Consider the following 12,820-nt stretch of genomic DNA (forward strand, 5'->3'; position numbering starts at 1 on the left):
TGTTTTTTCAATTTAAACAGTGTTGATAATGATCCACAATAAAAGGATCGAAACGTCCACTTAATTTACATTGACTGCTGTTGCGATTTATTTCCACTCCCACCTTGGATCTGCGGCTCTCTGGTTTGTGCTTTTCTTATAACTTTAAAATAAAACGAGAACTTTGATCAGAACTAACATATCTATCTGTCGAATGTTCAGCGCTAATTTATCAAAATCCGTGGAGAACAAGATCATTCACGACGCGCTGTCTTGTGCCGCAAAGCGTCTTTTTGAGAGAATAAGAATGACAAAACTTCAAAATGTCAATATATACAATGAATATGAACCTAACGTAATTAATGAATCTCGTAATTTTCGTTCTTCCACATCGAGTGATAAGGTAAATCTCTCTTAATTCGATTTTTTATTTATAATTAATTTAATTGTACACGTCAGAGTGAACTTGATTTTTGTGTCTAGATACAGATAAGCGTAAATGCGGTTGTGAATTTTATTTTACAACAGATAATAAAGTACATTAAACAAAATAGTAAATTCGCAGTCAAAATTCCTAACGTAACAGAAACACAAAGCATAGGATTTGGAATAAAGTATCATTTGAAAACATATAATGGAACTTTTGAGTAAGTACTAATTATTAAAAAAAATATATATATATATTTTGTGTAATAACAAATTTCCTTTAACAAGATGTCTATTTTTTCAAGGGATCTTTCGACTCTAAAAAGAACGGACGATGCGATTATATATATCGAGAAAACACGTATTATAGTACAAGTTGGTTTTGGAATTTCTTTAGCTAAATTCAACTATGATTATTACAAGGTAAATATATACACTGTAATTATATACATGTTATGTGCATGTGTGTGTGTGTTATTAAAAAATAGTAGATATATATACACTCTATACAAACTTATAATTAAAAAATTTAAATATTATATATCTTATAGTTATATATTTAAATATATTTTATCTGAATTTATATATATTTATTCTAAAATATATAGCTTGATGTTGGTCTAATATCGATTAATGGCAAGATGAGAGGAACCATTGATGGATTAGCGATAACAATAAGATTCGTTATCGACTACAACGATATGTGCAATATGAATATAGACTCTATCAAAATAACAGAATTTGGAAATCTTAATCTGAAAATGACCGGCTTGGGCTTTCTTAGTAGACTAACATCTACGACAATGACCTGGTTGACGAAAATGTGGCGAAACAAAATTGTTGAAGCTATTGAAATTAAAATCAAAGATATAATTAAGAAACAAGTAAACCAATTATGTAAAGGTTATGACGAAAATCAAAAAAAGATAACGAAATATATACTTTCGATTTTGTAAACATAATAAATTTCTGCATATGACGACATGTAACGATTAATTTATACATGATTTTAGAATAAAAATTTGCGCATCCGTCTATTGTAACTAATACAAATAAAGTGTGTAACTAATACAAATTTGATTTATGTTGTCTGAATGTGAACACTTTTTTTTTTTTTATTTTCAAGTATCACATTTTACAAATCATATAGAATAATATACATAGACTGTGTTTGGGAAGCGCGCTATTGTTCATTCTATCTTTATCAATCATTAATTGCAAAATAAAGATAGAATGACGCAATACTCCGCGCTCTCCAAAAAACCGCAGCATTAAATGTAAAAATGTCTGATGGTCTTTTTTTCTTTCTCTAAATCTAGTATATAATAATTAAATAAAATTTACCTATATACTTAAAACTGATCGGATTGTGATCAGACATTTACTTCGGTTTCTGTACAAATATTTTCTTCTGTAATTTCAACAGCAACAGTCGTTTCGGAAGTAGGTGCTCTTTGTGCATCGTAATCTACACATTCTTGACTGGAAGAAGTATTTTCATCTTGTTGCTCTACTGAGCTTTCCTTCGCGGTAATGTTGGTAATGACAATGCTACTGGTTGTGTCAGAAAGATTAACAGGTGCAGGATTATCCTGAATCGTATTATCATTACTAACGTTAACAGTTGTGTTCATTGCACGCTTTAAGGCTAAATATTCCTCCACAGATCCCGTCGGAGCCTTTTCGAATGTAACATCAGTTGTTGACGACTGCGAAGACGGTGAACTTAAACTTGGCGATTTACTTAGTTTCGATAACCTTTGCCGTTCTCTTAAACGTTTTCGTATTTCCGACTGTATCTTCGATTCTTTTATTACGTTTTGAACGTCATCAGTTTGATAATATCGTGATACCCAAGTTTCTGCCGTACTGTTCGTTTGTGCTTCATTAACTTGAGATGTAGATTGCTTGTGTGCTTCGGAAGGTGTGGTACTTCTTTCTGGAGTCTTATCTTCCTCGCAGTTTCCTATTTCCACATCGCAGTAATCATCCAATTCAATTATCTCGTCTAAATCTGTCGACTTCTCTTCTTCAACTTTATTTTTCTTGATTATTTTTTCATCTGTCGTAATTTCTCCTTCTTCGATAATCGTGTTTTCTTCCGAGGTATTTATTTGCTGTTCAACATTCGTATCGTCTGCTTTACTCGATAGTTCTGTGTCCTCAGTAGTACTAATCTGCTTTGATTTCGACGAGTGTCTGATAGTAGATGCAGACTGTAATTTTGTATGCGATTTTTTCTTCGATTTCTTTCGTTTTTCCGCAACGTTCTCTGAAGAGATTGATATCGATAACGTATTGTTTTTTATATCTATACTTCTTTCAGGCATCAATGTACTTGCTTCACTCTTAATATTTAAGTCCGTCTTAGCAATACTGTTTTCTTTTGAGTGATGCAAGTTAGTCTTGTTGGAATTTTTTGTATTATCATTAGAATCTTCAGCAGATTTTCCGGTTTCTGTTGTACATTTTTCTGCATTTTGATTTTCTTGTGCTTTTTTGCAAGTTTCATTGTCACTGTCACTGGACAACTCCACAATTGGGGTTGGTTGAACCACTAAAACAACATCTTCGTCTTCGCCTAATCTTTGTTGTTCACTGATAATTCTTTCTAACTGTTTTCGGCAATTTTCTTTTGCCTTGGCGTCATCTTGAGCCGTTTTAATTTTATTTTCTAATGTTTCATTGTTAGTTTGTTCTGAATTAGCAGTTGGAATTATGTCTTCCTCTTTTCGTATTAGAGCTCTTATTGCACGAGCTCTCATTTCAAGTTCCAATAAATCCAACAAACTATCTCCCTCTTTTTCTTTATTTTTGTCATTCTCCTTTTGAATAGTAACATCTTTAGTGCTATTATCACTTTTAATTATGGTTTTTAATTTTACGTTAGTTTTGTCCTCATTTTTCTTATTATTACTTCTTGCCTTTCCTTTGAGCTTTATTTTATCCTTTTTCTTTCCCTTATCAGTTCCTTTTTTAGACATATCATCATCTGTCCATTCTTCTGTGTCAGAGATAATTTCTAAAGATGGTCCTATTAAAAAAATAAAATAAAATAATTTTACATATTGAACTCATGTTAAAATATTCACTATTTAAGCATTACCTGAATCTTCTGATTCACTTGTGTCTGAGGATTCCAACATGGGTTTTCCATTTAATATAGATACTATTCGAGCTTTAGACATACCGCTCAATTCACTCACACACCACTCTTCTAATTCAGTAAAGTCCATGTGCTGCATAAGCAATAAATAACAGTTATTTATACTTCAAATATATATAATTTTTATATAAATTTTCTTAAATATTGTAATTCTTACCTTCAACACTTGAGGCAACATCATGCGTATCTTTTCTGGTTTGACAGATTTAAAAAGTTGACGAGCTAATTCCTTACGATTGGACAAATATTCCTTAATTGGTTTCAAATCACTTGCATCAATTTCTTCATCTGAAGATGAAGACGAGTAAGAAGAAAAACTACTGTGTGCCTAAACACAAAATTATTTTCAAGATAAAAAAATTGTACAATAAAGTATACAATAAAATTCTTGTATAATTTAAAGTAATATATATTAACATTCACCTCACTTCTACATGTGCTGTTTTTAGTTGCAGGCATCTTTATATAAGTTTTTTTCTTTCAGTTTGTATCTTTACCTTTCTGCACGAAATTTGAGATTTTATAAATATTTTATGTGCTTTTTCAACTCTATGTTGAGTGTTTTAGCACGCAAATGTAGCGTTGAAAGGACATATATAATCTTTGGTTTGGTGCATATATGGCTCAAAGGACCGTTTCAAGCTAGTCCATACGCCATTCTAAGTCTTTAGGAATCGTGACACAGGTTCTAAACCGTGGTTTGGGTACAAGCCACGGAGTTGTACGTTCGTTAAAAATACTGATAAACTGAAGAAATCGGTGTAAAAACACCGAAGATTGTCCAAAAATATCTAAGCGTAACTACGCACATCTAACCGGTACGGCTGATGCAACACCACTTTTTTTCAGATTCTTGTTTTTCCATATATAATCTTTAATGTGTCCGTCTCGGGAAACATTTTAAACACAAAACACATTGTTTTTTCTATGACTCATGATTTGGTGCAAAAATGGCTTAGTGGACTGAATTAAGTTAGTCCACACGCCATTTTAGGAACTTCTAGTGAATACATTAAACATTTCTATGACCAGAGAGAAGCCTGAGAGCGGCCAGGCTCATAAGAGAATGTGTAATCACTTTTCCGGCAGGAAACTGGCGCATGTCCACGGGTGGTGCACATTGAAACTACGTAGCGATGTCCACGAGTGACTTGTCGATACGTATCGAACCGATCCAGCGGGTAAAAGCGCACAACTTGTTTTGATTTCGTTCCGTACTATGTAGACAGTGTGTATTTTATTATTATTATTGTAGTACGCATATGTGTATTAATGTAAATAAATGTATAAAAGTGCACTGTCACTCTAATAATTAGAAAAACGTGATGTAAATGAAAATAGATGTAAAGGAATCAAATTTGCATGATTTAAAACTTTGCGGTATATACATGATGAGATAATCTAAAAAACACCTAAAGTGAATTACAAAGTAAGCAGAATACTGTTTACATTTATATTCAAGCATATAAATAAGTGTTTAAACAAACTAAATGTATTAATCAAGCAACTAAATTTCTCTCAAAAAGAAGTGTGTGACTGTACTAGGGTTAGCTTTTTTTGTTTATTTTTTTTAAAACTGGCAACAAAATTATAAATATCAATAATTGTGTTTTAGTGGAGAGATGATGAGAAAAAAGAGTGAGAAATTATATGAATTCTAAAATTTTTAAAACAGCAAAGCAAATGAAAACTACTAGTATAATGCAATAAATTAAAAAACATTAATGTACAAAATGCAAGCAGAAGTAAATAAAATATTGAAAAAGGCATTGCAACAAGCTAAGGAATACGACAGGATTGGAAATATTGGTAAAGCTTATGCATGTTATATTGCTGTAGCAGAATTGTGTCCTGCAAGAAGGTCAGAAATTGAAGAACAATTTACAGATGTACTATGTAAGAAATATAATATATACTCAATAGAATATTCTTACTATCGTATAACAATACTAACAATAACAGTTTTTAGGTGAATGGGGTATACAATTAGCAGAAAGAAACAGATTTACAGCTGTTATACAGTGTTACAAACATTCCTTGGATATTTATCCAAACAATCCTCGCATGTTAAATAATTTTGCTGCTCATTTATTGAGGTATATATAAGTTTTACTTTGTGTATTTAATATCACTTAATTAATGTTTTTGACTATCATGATAATTGTTGTATTTTTTTATATAAAGATTCAAAAAATGTTGCATATACTTTACAGAAATAGTGATCCGTTAAAAGCAATAGAATATTTGAAAAAAGCTCTAAAAGTCAATTCCAACTTTTTACCAGCAGAACGAAATTTGCAAAATGCATACAGTATGGCAGTGGATAGATGGCATTTTACAATGCTCAATGACAAGAAGAGAAATAGTGCTTTTGAGCATGCCATACGCAGAAGAATTAATCAAGGATATAATACTGTATTGGATGTGGGAACAGGAACAGGTCTCTTGAGTCTCTATGCAAAAGATGCAGGAGCTAAAAAAGTTTATGCATGCGAATGCTCTGAAGTAATGACACAAATTGCAAAGAATGTGTTTGAATCTAACAATGTTAGCGATATAAAATTAATACCGAAATCGTCATTTGAACTTGAAATACCTTCAGATATTCCAGAAAGGTTTGTATGATTACAAAGTAGCAACATATGTTTGTATTATATATTTATTTTAACATTATGCAAATTTATTAAGTATAAAAGTATGATTTAACATTAAAATAAAAAAAAAATACAATTTTAGAGTAAAATTGATAGTGACCGAAACTTTTGATGCTGGATTATTTGGAGAACTTGTGATTCCATCTATGATTAAAATGCATATGAGTATTCTGGATTCCGATGGTATGATAGTACCTATGAGCGCGACAGTGTATGTAGCAGCTATTGAATGTGAATATATTAGACACAAATCATCAATGATTTTTGACAAACTGTCGAATAACTGTCCTTTAAGTTTTGCCAATATATGTGTATTATCGGACGATGAATATTACGATACAGAAAATCTGGCAAAAGTTCAAATTAATTACATTACAGAGCCAAAAGTGCTCTTTAACATAAATTTTAATAATTTATTAGAATTGCAAGAATTTTATTGCAAGGATGGAATAAAACAGATGTTGGAAGCAAAGTGCAGGTACACTGGTATGATAGACGGTCTGGTTGCTTGGTTTGAATTGCATTTAGACGAGAAGATTACGCTAAATTCCTCGGATGGAGAATCCTGTTGGCAACTCGCGGTTTTCCCGACGATACCCATCACATGTTCTGAAAACGATTTCTTGACGATAAAGGCGGAAATGTCTAACAGCAGACTGAAATGTTCTTATAACAGAAAAAACAATCTAATTGATTGTGAATTATATAAAGTATATCGTCTGCCAAAGGAAATGATTGTCTTTCTGAATGACTTCAGTTACATCAAATTGCTCATCGAAATAAGTAGACACCAAGCAAGTAGAAAAATTCAATATATTTTGGATACCTCGCCTTTTCCAATTTACGGACTAACACTTTTAAAAGAATGTAAAGATAGTGAAATTTTGTACTATAAAACTGATGATTCAAGGCTCAAGTCTCTCGTTGAACAAATAGCTCGAAATAACGGACTTGAAAACAAAGTATATGCGATATCAAGCTATGACGAAATTCAAGTTTCTCTAGATTCTATATTTGTTCACAATTTTGATATGAAGGGTGAATTGAAAGACGATCAGAATTGCTGTTACGAAATTTTCAAGTATTTATATATACTGTATATATTTATTGTACGCTTATACTGTGACAATCTTTATGTGTTAAAAATTTGCTATCACTATTTTCAGGCACTTACTTAACCCAAACGGCGTGTTACTGCCAGAAAAAGTTTTTCTTATTGGACAATTAGTGTATTCTGAAGACTTACCTAATATGGTTTGTGTACAAGATGCGAATCTTCAAAGATCATCTCGTTTTGTTTATACTGACACGGTACAATAAATTTTAATACAATTTTAAATGTATATAACAACGAGAATCAAGTATCATGCGAGAAAAAAGGCGATTTTTTTCATGCTATGATACAATTTGATTTTTGTCACTTGTATATACAGGGTGTTTCAGAACTATGGGATCAAACTTCTAGGGGTTATTCAGTGCAACAGTAGAAAACATTTGAGTATAGGGACCCATGTCCGGAAAAGTGTCACTACCGCACTACGGCCCTAAGACGCGNCTATTTAGGCAATTCATCGTCTTTCTAAATTTTAACGCGTCTTAGGGCCGTAGTGCGGTAGTGACACTTTTCCGGACATGGGTCCCTATACTCAAATGTTTTCTACTGTTGCACTGAATAACCCCTAGAAGTTTGATCCCATAGTTCTGAAACACCCTGTATATCTTACATAGATAATTTAATATAAAAAAGAGATATATAAAACAATTTTATTAAAAATTAAGGTCTCAATATTTCTGTCGCCATCTTAAATTGATATGTTAGAAGCAAGAAAAAATACACCAAAGTTTCGTTTGTATGAAAAGTAATTTTACATGTGTATATATATTCTAAGTGCAAAAGATATAAACAACGCATAAGACTTTGTCGTTTTTTCGATTCTTAACTTAGTTCTCATAACGATTAACATCACTATTGTCAAATCAAACTTGACGCTCTCAAGATTATTGAGAAACCTTAAAAATACTAAGAGAAGAAAAACGTTTATATATTTTATAAATATATAAAAGAAAACTTTTTTTTTCAGAGCTCGGAAAGCGAAGACGATCTACATATACCACGTAATATACCTGATGAAATAAATCAAAGTACAAATTACAAAATTGCAGAATATATTAATAAATATAAAGTAAGTTGGCAAAGGATTGTTTTACTTCAGATTAAAACCACATCGGTTTGCATAAAAATGTTATTTCTGTGGTGTATTGTTGCAGATCGATCAAGTGTTTGATTTGAATTTAAGTTTGTATTCGTGTGAAGTATCATCCGAGGCACGAAAGCTGATAGAAATAAATGAGATGGAAACTACCGAAGCACTTGTAAACTTTGGAAAAATAGATAGCACAAACGTGAAAACTTTACCAAATGCTTTGATATGTTGGTACAAAATTCTACTTGATTCGGACCATACACATGACACGAAAAAAAACAACTCCTTTATGAATCATACCGCAATCGTTTTTGAAGATGAATTAAAAAACATTATTTTGAGAGACAAAGAAGTAAAGGTTAAAATCTATCAAATGAAAGGTTTAGTGAAAATTTCATTATTAAATTTGTAAAAGTTTACAGGAAGAATATTAAACTATATTTTATAATTTTATACGATTTCTTGTGTGTGTGTGTGTGTTTGTACATGTGTGTGTAAAGTACAACTTTGACAAAAAATACAATTTATTATATACAACTATTTATTATATATAAATATTTTTGTACAAAATAATTTATAATACACTTTTTCATATGTATTACAATTTGAATTTGTATAATATGTATATAATGTGTATATTCACATATTATTCAAAAGTTTATATATAACTAATATATAATAACAATACCAATAACAATTTTTTATATACCTTTCCCATATATTATAACTTTGATTTCTCTCCAGTATTTAATACTTCACATAAATATGGAGCAATTTTTTCAGGATTATTATTGTGAACATCATGATTCCCGTTTATTTTAAAGTTCGTAATCGGTACTTGAACTTCGTTTTTCATTTTTTGGAAGAATGTATCTCCTATAGTTAAAGCACTTTCAGATGCAATAAACATATATAGGGGAGCCGAAATTCTGCAATTTATCTGTCTGCATTCGTCAAGATTCAAATGCAGGAAAGGATAATTTTTTGTTCGTACATCTCTATTGAGTATATACTTTCCATTTACTTCTGTAGCTGCACGTTCAAATAATGCATCTGCAGCTTCTGAATTCAAGTTGCCTAATCTCTTATTCTTAAAAGCATATAAAATTTCCTCTTTAGTATAAGATGGTGGCTTTACATTGCTACTGCCTTTTAACATATACGCATATTGTTGTTTGTAGTAATTTATAAAGGTATCTTTATCAAATTGTTTATGTATAAAAAGAAACCCATCAAGACAAATTAGTTTTTTAAGTCTGTGAGGTTCTATAACACTAAAAATGATACCTATTTGCGCTCCCATACTATGTCCTATATAAATACAGGTTTGCCACTGTAGCGCCTTAAGAATAAAGTGCAATGCGTTTGCATATTCTACACAACTTAGTGTCATCCAGGATGGGAAGTGTGATGACCATCCATGGCCAGGTAAATCTATGCACACATAATAAAAGGATTCCATTGGTAAATATTTCATTAATCTAGTGAATGTTCCCGCATTATCTTCACGACCATGCACCATTAATACTGGTTCTCCAGCGCGAGAACCATATGTTCTGGCAGCAACATGACCCCAAGGTACAATAAGTTTTATCTCTTCAAATTGTACTTTTGCCATTCTTGATGATATGTGTGTTTCCTTTATTTAATATATATATATATTTTTTTCTCACACATATATTTATAGAGTAGTTGTATTTTATTATTCTGAAATAAATAGCATTACAAAAAATTATTTACATATGATAAGGCAATCTCGCGATTACTACTCTATTATTTCAGCACTATAAGCAAACTGTTAACAAATTGTGCTAGATCGGCCTCTTTGGGGGGGAGAAAGCCGGTCATATTATACATACAAGATATCTGTTTAAGCTCTTTAATAGTGGAATTTCAATTTAATCCAATCAAAATATATAAAAAACCTAATCTCAAGTTTATTGAAATTTTGATCACATTTCAATCCAATCTCAAATTTCAGTCCTAATCTATAATCTGATACGAGCTTTTAAAAGATTAAAGATACGCGGAGTGATTGATAAGTATCCAAAACGATGCATCGTTACTCCTTACGTATAATTACATAAGTGTCACATACGGGATTTTCAGTTTATTGCATATAGTGAAACTTAGAAAGTCATGTTCTTTATGATCAACAAATATTTTTAAAAATTATTCATAAGGTAAAATTTTTAAACCAAAAGAATCTCTTAACTAGGGAAACATATGAAGTTTTAAATCTTTAAACTGATCTCTAAAATTTGCGTTTTTGGAGTTACGGGATTATAGGGAGTGACGGCATAATGACAGTAGTATTATGTTGCACTATTGTTTAGCAAACTGTTACACAAACACTATATGCGATAATAAGCCAGCGTTTAACATTTGTTCTTCCGAAGAATAAAATTTGTCAAAGACACAGCAATGTGACGTACTACTGTCGCTATTAATGCGCATCGTTTCACTTATCAGTTACGCCTTATGTAGCTTCAGAAAAAAGGTCATATAATGACAGTGCATTTTTCTTGTGAAAAACCTTCATTAGAACAAACGATAAGCAACGAGTGAAAAGCAGATCGTCTATTGAATATATATTTCTTATTCGCGTATCTTATTGTAAAAAAACAGACAGTCGTACGATTTTTTTTCTTCAAAGTTAATCTTTAAAAGTATATCCTTAAAGTAAGGAGAAATTTTTATACGTCTAGTAAATATATAGGCTGCGTTCCGACATTCACTGCCAGTATTTAAAAACCTGTACTTTTTACGTTATATGTTTTATCGATTTCCAGTATTGGTTATACATATCGGAACGGAGTCATAAATTAATTACAGTACCTTTTATATGTTATAAGAGTCCGTGAGAAATATAAAAACAATCCTTTGTGAAATGTTCAGCTATCAAACATAATGAAATATACTTTGGTAATATGAGAAAGTTAAACCCTGTGTCTGCAGAAAATCGACTAACATTTGATGCGACAAATCCTGTTTATACGTATATTTCTTGCGATAAAAAAACAAAGCAAATAGTTTCAAACAGCATGTATGTAAATGTGTATGTAAATCCGCATGTAGATGTGCATATGATCGTCTTTTTTTTATCTTTGACTATTTTCATCATTTGTTATTATAATAAGCCACTTAGGTCTCAGTTTTACAGCATATAATTACAGCACATAATTAAACTTTTGTTTTCATAAAAAAAACTTACAAAAATTTATAATAAGAAGAAAAAGTTTAAACAAAAAAGAAAAATAGCTGGAAATAGGAATTATTTTGAATGAAATTGATTTTGAAGTTTCTGACTAAATATATCAAAATTCAAGAATTTATAGAAAGAAGCTGATACGAGAAACCAAATATGAGAACAATATATTATCTCATTGTCAGACATTTATGTACATACTAAGAACTACAAGACGTAAAATTTTTTATAAATTCTTATGTGAGTTATGATTCCATAATAAATTATGGTAAATTATGATTGTATGCATTATTAATGATTCTATGTATTATTACTCCCTCAAACATCGTCAATCATTATCTATCAATGAACTACTTATTATATATGTAAAGTTAGATATATCATTAATTGCTTCTGACCGAAATATAAAATGATAAAAACAATGTGTGGAATCGTGTACATGTACAACACTATATGTCAGATAAAATAAAACCTGGCGCTAAATATATGCGCAAGTTTGCAGTACATAAATTTCATTTGCATAAAATTATACTTTAAAGTTACAAGATCAAACTGATAATACGAATAAGAAAACTTCAAGAATTAAAAGTGATAAGTATGCAACATAAATGCGCCACCAACACAATGAAAAGCTACATATTTTATATACATATGTAATATTTATTTTTTATTCATCCTAATAACTAAATTTATCGAAAATAAATTTTGTCAAGTGTTTGCGATGCACCAAAACCGTAGCAGATCACACATAAAGCTGGGTATACACATAGCGAACAAACGCCGAACGAACAGCGAACGCGAACGTTCGTTATTATCATTCGTCAGATGTAGACGCTAAAACAAATGCGAACAGAACATTCGATTCGCATTCGGATCGGTTCCCTCATGAGGCGGTATATCAAAGAAAATTCGTGCGCGATATGGGCGCGCATACGTGCTGTTCGTTGCTGTTCGCTGTTCGCTATTGTTGACGCGAATGTCCGAACGTTCGCGCTCGCTGTTTGTTCGGCGTTCGTTCGCTATGTGTATACCCAGCTTAAGAGGATGCTGAACCGTCCTGTTTTACCATCATTTCGTAGTTCCATTTTTTTGTGAAAACTATGAATCGGAATAAAAAATCCTTCTCCAGAAATAAAGGAAATATAGTAAAGAATGGGATAAAGCCTAAAAATTTAAGAAAAAC

General features: G+C 31.1%; 4 protein-coding genes across 6 annotated transcripts in view; 2 read left to right on the forward strand and 2 right to left on the reverse strand.

Moving 5' to 3' along the window:
* Nucleotides 1–1,672, forward strand: part of LOC109863840 — a 10,349-nt gene extending 8,677 nt beyond the window's left edge. The window contains exons 5-8 of the mRNA XM_020444457.1: nt 202–382; nt 463–626; nt 711–828; nt 1,014–1,672. Of these exons, the coding sequence (XP_020300046.1) occupies nt 202–382; nt 463–626; nt 711–828; nt 1,014–1,361 (811 nt within the window). The 3' untranslated portion in view covers nt 1,362–1,672. The remainder of the gene's footprint in view (nt 1–201; nt 383–462; nt 627–710; nt 829–1,013) is intronic.
* A 3-nt stretch (nt 1,673–1,675) lies between these two features.
* LOC109863837 (M-phase phosphoprotein 8) lies at nt 1,676–4,171 on the reverse strand. Its single transcript, XM_020444443.1, has 4 exons — nt 3,995–4,171; nt 3,729–3,899; nt 3,512–3,644; nt 1,676–3,439 (listed from the first exon to the last, which is right to left on the reverse strand). Exons 1-4 carry the CDS (start codon nt 4,028–4,030, stop codon nt 1,779–1,781), a joined length of 2,001 nt encoding a protein of 666 aa, XP_020300032.1. The 5' UTR covers nt 4,031–4,171; the 3' UTR covers nt 1,676–1,778.
* Nucleotides 4,172–4,714: 543 nt separating this feature from the next.
* On the forward strand, nt 4,715–8,882 carry LOC109855746 (putative protein arginine N-methyltransferase 9). Of its 3 annotated transcripts, none has more exons than XM_020430346.1 (8): nt 4,715–5,000; nt 5,187–5,467; nt 5,541–5,667; nt 5,785–6,186; nt 6,308–7,306; nt 7,392–7,536; nt 8,307–8,408; nt 8,494–8,882. In XM_020430346.1, the coding sequence occupies exons 2-8, from the start codon at nt 5,296–5,298 to the stop codon at nt 8,839–8,841; spliced, it is 2,295 nt and encodes a 764-aa protein (XP_020285935.1). In that variant the 5' UTR covers nt 4,715–5,000; nt 5,187–5,295; the 3' UTR covers nt 8,842–8,882. The 3 variants fall into 3 exon arrangements, with proteins under 3 accessions (XP_020285935.1, XP_020286024.1, XP_020286113.1); XM_020430435.1 differs by lacking the exon at nt 4,715–5,000 and adding an exon at nt 5,013–5,117; XM_020430524.1 differs by lacking the exons at nt 4,715–5,000; nt 5,187–5,467 and having other exon boundaries at nt 5,592–5,667; nt 5,859–6,186.
* A 139-nt stretch (nt 8,883–9,021) lies between these two features.
* Nucleotides 9,022–12,385, reverse strand: LOC109864118 (serine hydrolase-like protein). The gene has a single exon (XM_020445037.1). It carries the CDS (start codon nt 10,045–10,047, stop codon nt 9,151–9,153), a length of 897 nt encoding a protein of 298 aa, XP_020300626.1. The 5' UTR covers nt 10,048–12,385; the 3' UTR covers nt 9,022–9,150.
* Nucleotides 12,386–12,820: the final 435 nt, after the last annotated feature.

This window comes from Pseudomyrmex gracilis, unplaced genomic scaffold, assembly GCF_002006095.1.
Source record: "Pseudomyrmex gracilis isolate BER0280 unplaced genomic scaffold, ASM200609v1 scaffold_0, whole genome shotgun sequence".
Classification (NCBI taxonomy): Eukaryota; Metazoa; Arthropoda; class Insecta; order Hymenoptera; family Formicidae; genus Pseudomyrmex; species Pseudomyrmex gracilis.